Source organism: Miniopterus schreibersii (genome assembly GCF_964146895.1).
Source record: "Miniopterus schreibersii genome assembly, chromosome: 5".
Lineage (NCBI taxonomy): Eukaryota > Metazoa > Chordata > Mammalia > Chiroptera > Miniopteridae > Miniopterus > Miniopterus schreibersii.
The window spans coordinates 70,825,520-70,837,102 of record NC_138106.1 but is presented as its reverse complement, the minus strand read 5'-3'; the positions used below and the strand labels follow the sequence as shown (position 1 = coordinate 70,837,102).

Sequence of the window (11,583 nt, the reverse complement as noted above, 5' to 3'; positions counted from 1 at the left end):
AATTTACAGCTGATCTGTTAGAAGCACAGGTGACAACCAGGACTTGCTATTGGCATCTGAAGTGGGAGGAGTCTTTTAGGACTTAACCTTTCACCTGTGGAATCTCATACCATCTCCTGGTAAATAATGTCAGAGTTGATTTGAATTATAGAACACCCCACTAGTGTCTGAGATTGTTTGGTGTGGGGGGAAAACAACACATTGGAATTGGTGTAAGAATTGTAACAAGTGAATGAGAAAAGATGAAAAGCCTAGTAGGAGGATGGGTAAGAGAAAAGGGGGAAGAAACTGTATTTGTGTTTTCCCACAAACTGTATTTGTGGTATGTCCCCAGCACATGGCATGGTGCATGTCATTAGGTATGCAATACATATTTTTCACTGTTTAAGCATTTTGGAAGAAGAGTATTGGATCATAATAATGTGATCATAGTATATTAGTTAATTATTTCTTAATGAGATTTAAAAAGAGTAAAATTAAAATGTTTTCTCTATCCACTATGCTTATATGTGTCCCGTTGATTTAGTGCAGGGGTGGGGAAAGTCTGGCCCACGGGCCATATACGGACTGCAAAATCATTTGGTCTGGCCTGGGAAGGCAACTACAGGCAGGACTTGAAATTCAGTAAATTCAATTAAATGTTTCACCAAATATAGCAGGCTAGTTTTTAAGTTGATAATTTTGTATGGCTCTCGAATGATGTTATAAATATCCAAATGGCCCTTGGTAGAAAAAAGGTTCCCCACCCCTAATTAGTGAGTTTGTATGGACAGATAGCAGTTTTAAACAAATGAAAAATACCATATTATTTGTAGTTTATGGCTTCTTGGTGTCCTAAATCTCAGTTATATGCAAGTGTACATGTCCTTCGCATAAAAACTGATGTACATACGAAATATGTACCACTGTAATTTGGCCACCAACTAATCAGAATGGGTGCCAGACAGTCTAGTGCATATCAGCTAAATGTCAGCCTGTTTCAAACTATGGGAGAATCAAACTACTAGAGTGCTGGGTTTAAACACTACATATTTCTATTTTGTCTTTATTGTAATGAACAAGCCCTGTCTTTAGCTCCTGCTGTGCACTTTTGGAGGGTCTTCCATATGGTTGCTGTTAAGTATTTTGGCATTTTCCCAACTGTTACAATTGGGTCAGTGGGGGGGAATCTGTAGGAGTAATAAAACAGGGGTGACTGCAGCAGGGAGGAGTACATTACTACACACATAACAGCTTATTGCTGCTCAAGCATTCAAGCACAGCTCAATGCCATTCATTACAACAGGCAGCCAGGGCAAACCGCCTTTTTGCCAGTTTATTGCAGGAAACACCAGGCCTTGGGTGCCCAGACTGTCACCTCATCTACAATTTTTTCTGTTTCCTTCCTTCTTCACTTTCCCATAATACATGGAATAACCTGAGGAGCAATACAGTTTTACCTTGCATATTACTATGTCATTCTGAGAAAGTTTTCATGAGCAAACTCTACGCTGAATTTCAGTGGCAGCAGCAGGATTGTCAGTGGCCCTGAGGGCTTTCATATCTTAGGGGGGGCGGGGGAAGGGAAGTCTGAATAGGACAAATACTTAAAAATCCTTGAGACACACAATTCATATAGACAGAGGTGACTGATACTATTCACACTATTACTGGAGTGTCTTCCCCATCAGAAAACATCTATGAAAAAAAAAAAGCCATTGTTATTTGTATCCTGTGGAAGGCAGTGTTGCTCAAAGCACTAGTAGATTGGAAGGAAAGGGTTCAAAGCAAACTTAAGAGTCTAAATAGTGAAATAACACATTAAACTGAAATATGTGTACACGCACATGAAATGAAGCGAAACAATGAACTTAAAGTTCTGATCCACAGATTGTGTTTCCCATATTTATGCTTATATACACAAGGATTCTTCAAATTACTCATTATGCTTTTCCTTTCATATGATATAGGGGGGGCTTTTTGTTCCCACAGTAAAAACAACTTACAGTTACATAGCATTCTAACAGGTTCACATCTTAGCCATAATTTTTTCTTGAGCAATTGTAAGAAATCGAGACTTTTTAAAACAGAGTTGTATACATACAAATACGTACAGAGCTTTTGTTGTTCATGTTTCCAGCCAAGAACATTGAAGTGCTGCATGAAGAAAGTTGCTCCCCAGTTCCTTCCTCCCCCTCGGCCACCCCCGCGCCCTGAACCCCGGCCCCGGAGGCCGACCCGGGGGTCAGAGCCCCGGCCCAGCGCCACGTGGACGCCTTGGCCCCGCCCCGCAGGGGGCTGCGCGGTGGGCGCCGAGATCGCCGAGCGCGTTAGGGCGGAAAGGGGCGTGGACTCCACAGACACCCCAGGGCGCGGACCTCAGCCCCTGCCCCGAGGAAAGTACTGATCTGACGGCATCGGGGTGACCATAAACCTACTGGTGCCGGACCACCCACCCTGTCCAAGGACGGGGGGGACCCCGACTTGCAGCGTCCCCCAGGGCAAAGAGGAAAGGCGCGTCTCGGCCAGCACTCGGCCGCGACCGGCGACCTCCGCAAGCCCCCGCTGCACCGCAGCGCCCCGACCCCGAGCGCGGGAGGACTGGGCAGCCGCCCGAGTGAGGGCAGCGGCGGCGGCTTCTGGCGCCGCAGTGCGCAGGCGCGAGCTGCCAGCGCGCAGGCGCCGCCCAGAAGTGACTTCTCCAAAAAGTGTCTTAGTTCACAGTCACCTGAGCGCCGGGAGAGTCGGCTGCGGTAGGCTTCGCGGGCACCGACCTCGGCGCTCCCCGCTGCGGGCCCTGCCCTCTTCTCCCGTCCTTGGGCCTCGCCGCCCCGAGCCCTCCCAGGGCCTGTCTTTGCCCTCCTGTCCCTTCCCAGTCGCGCGCCGGGCCAGACCGGACCGGACCGGACCGGGCCCGAGCCGGGCCGCCTGGGCGCGGTCCTTGACCATGGCGTCCTTCTTCAAGAAGAAAACCGTGGATGGTAAGTTCCAGGCCGGGCCAGAGGGCCCCCTCTGTGTTTCCCAGGCGCGTTTTGGGTCTTCCGGGCGGCGGTCCTCGGCGCTGCCCCGGGGCGGGGCCGGGCCCCACAGGTGACCGCCCGCGAGCGTCGCTGCGCTTCCGCGGTCCCCTCGCTCCCCGCCTCGGGCCGGCGGCCGGGGCGCGGGGCGGCTTGCTGCTGACGACGCAACCCCCAAACCCGTTCTTCTCCTCTAGCGGAGGCGGCAGGATGCTGTTGGCCCTGGAGTGTCAGCAGACTTGGTGATTTAGTGAATGTCTTGTGAGTTTCGTCTGGTTGGCTGGTCCCTCCTCAGTTTGGACCTGCCCCACTTCTGGGCGTGCGGACCGAACCTGTGCCGGGGGGGGGGGGGCTCCAGGTACCGAAATGAACTTGGGGTCGGTTGGCCTTGTCCTAGGAACACCCCATCAGTAGAGATGTGAAACAGTTCTTCCCGACTGATTCCAACAGGAAAATAAAAGAAACCCAAGGGGAGGGCCTGGGTTTGGTTCCATAATGCGCCTTTCTCCCTTGTGCTTGTCTTTTGCTCTCTAAAGAGCAGTGGAGTGTGCTATCTGCATAGCTAAAAGTACCTTACGTTTTAAGGTACTTTCATTGTTTCAGACTTTTAGCTCTATGTTATCTTCAGAGGAAAAAAAGGCGATGTCCAGGAACATGCAAATTGGTGTTTATAATCGATGCCTGTGACGTGCGTTCCTATAACACTGATTAGTCTTGATAGTCTTGGTATTTTCATTGGCTGCTACCAGGAATCAGAGTCATTCAAGTTATTTAAAAATAGTGTTGCCCATTGCAGGTTGAGTCTGGGTTGCTGCTGGTTCAAGCAAAGAATCACTTCTTTGTAAGGGTCTAACTCTGCCACAAAAGGAGCAGCAGCAGCTAGACAGTGATTGGTACAAACAGGGTGCTCAGTCCACACCTGGGGTAACTCCTTCATTTTTTGTATGGACTGTTCCAATGCCAGCAAAATTATTTTGGGAAGGATAACAAAGGCATCATTTTTACTCTGCCACCCTACCCTTCACTTCAACACATAGCGTCATCTTACCCCTAATGATATATTTTTACTTGCCCTGAGTGGGTGAAAAGATTTTTAAGTGTGTTGACTTGTTATTAACTGGGACTTTTTATTAACCATTTATAATACCGGAATAACTACCAAGTTGCTGTAGGAAGTAATACAGTGATGTGAAGTGGGTTTTGTGTGTTACTCCTGAGAATGCTGCTTATTTAATCTTTAACATGGTACTTTATTTTTTTTCAGCGTTCCAGTACTAATATTGTGATTTTCGGGTGTCATGTAGTACTCCAGGGTAGGAAAAAAGGTTTATTTCTTTGTTTCAGTTTTATATAGTGAGAATTTACTAAACAGAGAAAAAAGGTTGCATCTAAAAAAAAAAAAATTTAACATTAAAACTCAAATATCCTACTGTGAATTGCTTAATAGCTAATATTTTTAAAGACATAAATATCAGTTCTATATTCTCATTGCTGTGCTTCCTGGTGCTTTTAGCAATCTGGTGACTATTGTGCTTGAAGTATGGAGCTGAATAAAAATAAAGACAGTGAGGGTGTTTAACTGTATACTCATTTGCAGTTGGGTTAATTCATCCAAGAAATAATGTTTTTGCTAAATAGACTTTTTGGAGGGAGGGGAGTCTTAAAGACTTTTGCTAGGAACTATGCTACTGATTTAAAGATCTGTATATGAAATTTCTGAATATAAATTTGCCCACCATGTACATATACTATAACTATCAAACTACATGATGTTTTCTTAAGTTATCATGTCAATTCAAATCACTTAATAACATCTTAATTCTAGAGCTGTACTTTTATTATTTTGATATAGAACTTTACTGATGTTTTTACTCCTTGTTTTATTAAAAAGTAGTTCTTTTGCTTGTTTAAAAGGTAACAGCATTCTAGCAGTAATGAGACTATATATTATGAAATGTGCTGTATTTTTATGCATTTCTCCCAGGTCTTTGGCCTCGTTGATTATTGATCATAAGATCTTTTACTATATGCTGTCTTTTTATCTGTTTCAGCAGTAATGAAATTCTGATATATAAGGAAAGTATGTAACTGGTTATAGATCTGGAGAATAATTGAATCTTTTTGTCTCCTTGGATTGGCTGGAAGAGTTGCATGCTACATCATTAAAGACAACTGCACATGTAAATTCAAAAGGGAAACAACATTATAGCACTTATTACTATTCAGAGTTATGTTTAATTCATTTTTGACACAGATGAACAAGTCTCTGCACTGTATACTTTGTTACAGAAATTAATGAGAACTGTACCTCAGTGCCATAGAAAAGGAAGGTTCTTTTGAATTTGAAATTAACAATTGAGTCCTTGTTCTTCCTTTTACTGATTTATAAGATATATGCATATATATTAGGGTAAAGTGTTTACAGTGTTGTCGTTTTTTCCTTAAGTGTACAAATGGTGACCTATTTATTGGAGCTAATTGTGAACCTGTAAATCAGGATGCCATAAGGACTTGTCATAAATGCACAACTAACAATGCCTCCTAAAAAGTGAAGTTCTTTTTGCACTATGTAATTTTTGTCTGTTATCTTGAATAATGACAAATTTGAGGTCCTACTGTAAGCCAGCACCAAGTTAGCATTCTATCTGTATGCAGTATCTTATTATAATCCTTACAACATCTATAAGTACTGTTATTATCCCCACTTTGTAGATCAAGAAATTGAAAGACAAAGGACTCAGTAACTTACCCAAGATCACACAACTACTAAGTGGCAGAGCCAGGGCCTAATCTCTTTGAATATTATCATTGTTATTTTTTTTTTATTAGATAATCCTATGGCACAGTTTAATTTTGCCGTTCTTGCTAAGTACTTGAACTTCTCAACTTTTGGTTGGTACCATGTAATGTTACCTTCTGTCTGTGAACTAGACTCGTTTCTCTCAGAATGAGTGGTAGAACTTTAGTATCTAAGGGTGGTAGAACTGGAAACAACCCTCCTTGTCCTGACTCCTGACCTCATATTTCTTAGGCAGTATTGTCCTCCTTGTGCTTTTCATCTAAACCTATTGCAGGTGTAGTGATGGATCCTATCCCCACCTCTTTATTTCTCAGATGCCCCCATTCTACTGCAGTTTGCTTTGATGTAATGAGATTTTGTTAAGATCATCAGTTACTTCTAGATCACCAAAATCTAATCGCCATTTTTTAGTGATCATCTCTTGGGCCTATGCTTTACATTTGAGTCTGATAATAATTTCTTCTTTAAAACTCTCTTGGCTTCTGTGACATGATTGTCCTCATATTCCTCTCTGACCACTCTCTTTCTTTCTGCTTTCAGGTTTTTCTTTTCTTTTTTCCTCCCTTCCTTCCTTTCTCCCTTCCTCCCTTCCTGACCTACTCCTTAAATGTTAGTGTTCTGTTGGTTCTCCTTGGGCTGCCATTATGCTAATTGTACATTCTCTATTTGTGTGATCTTATTCATGCTCTTACTGTTTTAATTATAACCTAAACCTTGATGGATCCCAAATTTACATCTCTTGGTATATTTTTCTGAGAGTCAGATCAATACATCCAGTAGTTTGCTAAGTATTTCTACCTAGACATCCCAAAGGATGTCAAATTAAAGAGATCCCAAACAGAATTCATCACCATCTCCTTTACGTCAGTCCTGTTCCTGGGTTCTCCCCCACTGTTTGAGAGTTCTTGATTTTGCCCTGTCTTTAGTTAATTACCAAGTCCTGCTACGTTTGCTTCTTAAATATTTGACACATGTAATCTTCCTCTGTATGCACTTTACCTCATCACCTTTCTGCTTTTCTTTGCTATAGCTTCACAGCCCTTAAGTGGCTCACCTACAAATTTGCTTGTGTAATTGCTATACCTGAAACCCAGATCTTCCTACGCTACTGCTCAGTGTAGACTCCTTTATTGACTCTGGTACCAACAGGATCGAGTGGGTGCTTTTTAATAAGGCATATATGGCCCTCTTTGATCTGCTTTCTGGCCATGTCTCTGGACATAATACCGTCCAGCTACACTGTTCTCATATCCATCTGTATCTACCATACTTTTCTCACTCTGACATATTTTTACTTATGATGATGCCCTTATGGAAAATTCATCTTTTCCCTTCCTGTAGCTAACCTGAACAGTCTTGTGTTTTTCTTTCTCTAGGAATTCTTTTCTGATGCTACTTCAAATTATGTTAAATCTCTCACTACTTACTTTTTTTTGTTTTTATTTAATTTTTTTTTTTTAATTTTAACATTTTCTTCCTGACTTGCCTTGAGTGAAACCAAAGTAGATCCTTTTGTTCTTCCAAAGTTGGCTTATGCTTATTCAAACTTTTCCAAGGTTGCAGAATCTTCAGCATAAATGAAAATATCTCTGCAGCAGTTTGTAATTTAGAGACTATATTTGAAACTAATAGTATTTACTAACTCAAAGTAGTGTTTCCAGTATAAAGAACTTACTATAGCCTGCACTCATATCATTGCCTCCCACCTTGAACTTCAGTGCAAGTTGAGAGATAATTTGAGGGACACTACTACAAACAGGAACAGAGCCAAGATCTTAGTCTTTGCCTCATTGGGCTGTTATCCATGCATGCTAGTTGTCCAGAGTGCAGAACCTGTGGAGTTTTGACGAAGTAGGGATAATCTCCTGTCAAGAGGTCAGTTGTGAGGCCAAATTTCCAGTAGCTCAGAGGGAATAAAATGTACCATGTATATAAACTGAATTCCCTCCAGAAACATACCTGCTTCCAAATAAAGTACATCATTATTGTGCTGCTACCTGGAGTACTCAGATCTTTCCTAGGATGATGGGTGTTTCCTTAGTGCTTATTATTTTGAATATTTAAAATCTCAGATTGTACTTTCTATTTGGCTCCTGCATTCTTGGCACACTAAATTATTATTATTATTATTATTATTATTATTATTATTATTATTATTGCATGTGGGATTCAGGAGCACAGTACAGTCTTCCTAGCATTTTTTTTTGTTGTTGTTGTTGTTTTGTTGTTGTTGAGCAAAGTTCTCCATACTTTTAGAATGGATATTTGTAGAAAAGTGTCTTCCCTCTGTATTTCTTCCTCCCTATCATAACACCAAAGGCTAGTATTTCTTTTCATGTTACCATTGCCTGCCTTCAAGTCCAGGTGTCTGTGAGACTTTTTTCCAGAGGTGCTTTCCCTCTCATTCCCTTATTTAAGCTGAAAATGATCTTGGCGAGATTTCTGAACTTAAGCTATTCTTGATGAGTGTGCCAGAGCCTGTGTCTTTGAGAACCAAATGTGACCCAAAGATCTGTTCATAGGCATCCCATCCCAGTACCTTCAGCTCTGCAAAAAACTGATATTTTAGTAATAATAATAAATTCATTTCAATGAATTCTTCAGGGTTTGAGTGACTTTTGAGAGTTTTTTGTTGGGGGAGGGACATTCTTTTTACTTTCTTTAATGCTACCATAGGGCTAGATTCTCCTGTTTTCTCTTTAGTATTCTGCATCTCCCTTCCAAGCAAGTGCTGCTGAGTTTTTCAACTTCAACCTAGTTCTTAAGTGGATCCTTGGCTCCCTGAGCCACATGTAGAGTAAAGCTGTTGGCCTGATCCTCCACTGCCCTTTCTGTTTCCCATAGTTTGTATTTTATTTTATTTTATTTTTTCTTTATCATGTATCAAAACTGGTTAATTAAGCTCATATCATTCCTCCCTGGTTTCTGATAAACCATTTCCAAAGCTTGAGAAACAAATTTACTTTGCATATCAAATTCTGATTCCTCCTCACCCACTCTTATTGTCATTTTCCTTCTGCCTCTAAGTAAATTTGGTCCCTGGAACCAGCATTTTCTTGTTACTGACCTTTAATGTTTCTTATCCTTTACCCTTTGAGCTTATAGCATTTTTGCAGGTTTTTTCCCCCATCAACCCAAGAAGCTTGTACATCCCCACTCAGCCAGGACCTGTTTCTACTTTATTGTTCATTGGTGAGCTCCACCATGCTTACTTTTGCTGAACTCACACTCCTGGCTCTTGTTTTCATAGTCATGATCAGGGTTTATGAAGTACCCATTATCCCACTGTAGCAGTGCCACAATACCCACCATTTCCAGTGATACCAGCTGATGCAGAGCTTGTAGATGAAATCTAAAGGGGAGTTCCCTCTCCTCTTGGGATCTAGGTCCCAAAAACCAGTTGACAGAGATGGTAAAGCAGGATGTGGGAACATTTTATGCTCCTATCTCAATGCATATGATGGTTAGATTCAAGATAATTGACAGGAGTAAAGATGTATAAATCAAAATGATTTTTATCCCGAAGAAATACACTTAAAAGCAGAAAATATATTAGATTACAAAGGCCATCATGACCTTATAGTAAAGCACAAAACCCAGTATATGGTAGAGTGGATACTGTCTAATAGACCAGCTGAGATCCTGCTGAGTGGTACTATCTGCATGTTGTGCCTCGTGCTCATGAGACAGGAATCCTGAACTGCTTGCGAGCTTGAGACAGCCCCCTTCTCTCAAAGGATAGGCACTAAAACAATATTCCTCACTGATTAATGAGTCCATATTTACAATTGATAATTACTTTTCTTTAATCCTCCAATGTGCAAATTGTATATAAATGAGCAGGGTCTGGAAGGGCAACCATAATTCAAGTTGGAGCTTGGCTCAGACCTCACTAGAGAATCGTAGTGAGCTAGGTGAGACCACATGGGAGGCTATTTTCGATTTGTTTTTAATTTTTGGCTCTCTTTTTTCTTTTTCTGTAAGTAGATACTCCTTATTGATTTAGAACCCCAGAAGGCAGAACAACCTTTTCTGTCTGTGTCTTCTGAAGTCCCAGATTTAGGTCTGAGATTTTATTGGTCTACTGCATGCATGTGTTACCTTGTTCAGTCCTAAGAGTCTTAAAAGCTTGAGACAGGCGTTTAATGCCAGGAGTGGCCTGGGTGGCCTTCTCTACGTGTTGCGCTGAGTGTGGGCAGGGAGGGGGGGGGCAGCCCCCAGACCCTTTTTACCTCACCACATGGTGACAGATCATGGGTGTCCTTTTGAAATTTTCAGTTAGAAAGTTTTCTATTCCCACCTATTATGAAGTGCTTCACCACAGCCCACAAGGTGTAGATGAAGTGCTGGAGTATGAGAATTCAGGGCATGCTCTTTTACCTGGGGCGGGGAGCAGGGGATTGACAGGGAAGCACAGGATGGACAGAAGCCGAGCTCTCCATTTCTCCTGATGTCAGCAATACTCTGTACATGTTTCTGTCATTGTCTGAACTCATATTGAAAAGAGGGAAAAGCAGAAAATTATAAGGGAAGTAGCTGATTATTTCAGTGCTCCATTTTTCCGTTGTAGAATGATACCTATCATAGTTCATATTTTACTATTGTTAATAATCACCTTTCTTGATAGCCAGTAGATTTTATTTTACATTTTAAAGGAATGTGTTTAATATGCCTATAAAGGAAATTCTTTTACATTTTGGTATATGTGTTTATACACCCCACTGTTAACTAATATATTGGGATAGTAGTTGGCATGAAGTAAGGTGGGAATACAAATAGATAAATAAATAAAATACATGCATTTTTGCTCTTAAAGAGCTTATACTTTGGAGAAGAAAACAGACCTACTAAGAAATAAACATAATTGAAAATAAACGTGGCCTAAAAACATTGAAAGTGCCTCAGAACCTTTCTCATGTTATTCCTTCTGAATTATCTGGAAGACAGAATCATTAAATGTGGGTTTAGTATAGAGATTATTTTTTAAAAATTAAAGAGCAATTTGTTTGTTTTATAGGATATACCTATCATCGCATATGAAAAATATTTTACTACCTTTTTCTACTTACCGTAATATGTTTTAAAGTATTATGACTGTGTTTTAGTATATAACATTATATGCTCTCAGTTTATAGCTTAGAACTGTTTAAATATTAATAGGTCTATTAACAATAGACTGTGGAATTTGCAGTAGTTAATTTTCTTTATTTTTCCTTCTCTAATATACAGTGACAGTTATGGTACACATAGTTATAAAATTAAGAAAGGGGAAGTCAGACTATTTGATTAAATTATGTTTTGTTAAAATTTCGTGTCATAATACTTTTGTTTTGTTTTGTTTTTATTGTTGACACTATTACAGATGTTCCCTATGCCCCCCACCCTTTGCCCCCTTCATAATACTTGTTTTTCAACAAAGATGACTATATCTAATCTATACTCTGATTCTTTGACACTAACTGGGTGTCTCTAGTAATTCAGTTCAATTGTAACATAACACCCCACACACAGATTAACGGCTCAGTCCCACAAGACTGCCCTCACTTAGGATGCCAGTTACAAGTCCCAGGTTGCCACCATTACTTCTGACCAACTGGTTATAAATTCAGGTGTCATAACACCCTCCTCAGATTTGATAATTCATTAGGAAAACTCTCAGAACTCTGGAAATTGCTTTACTTACTATGACTGGTTTATTACAGGGATAAAACTCAAGAATGAGCAGCCAAATGGAAGCAAAGGTGAGGGGGTACACACAGAGCTTCCATGCCCTCTCCAGGCATGCCA

The 11,583-nt window shown here is 40.9% G+C and overlaps 1 protein-coding gene across 1 annotated transcript in view; it reads left to right on the top strand.

Annotated features, from left to right (window-relative positions):
- Positions 1–2,481: 2,481 nt before the first annotated feature.
- The window catches only part of CHMP2B (charged multivesicular body protein 2B), a 28,148-nt gene continuing 19,046 nt past the window's right edge, over positions 2,482–11,583 (top strand). Inside the window, exon 1 of the mRNA XM_081138269.1 lies at positions 2,482–2,960. Coding sequence (XP_080994395.1) covers positions 2,927–2,960 — 34 coding nt within the window. The 5' untranslated portion in view covers positions 2,482–2,926. The remainder of the gene's footprint in view (positions 2,961–11,583) is intronic.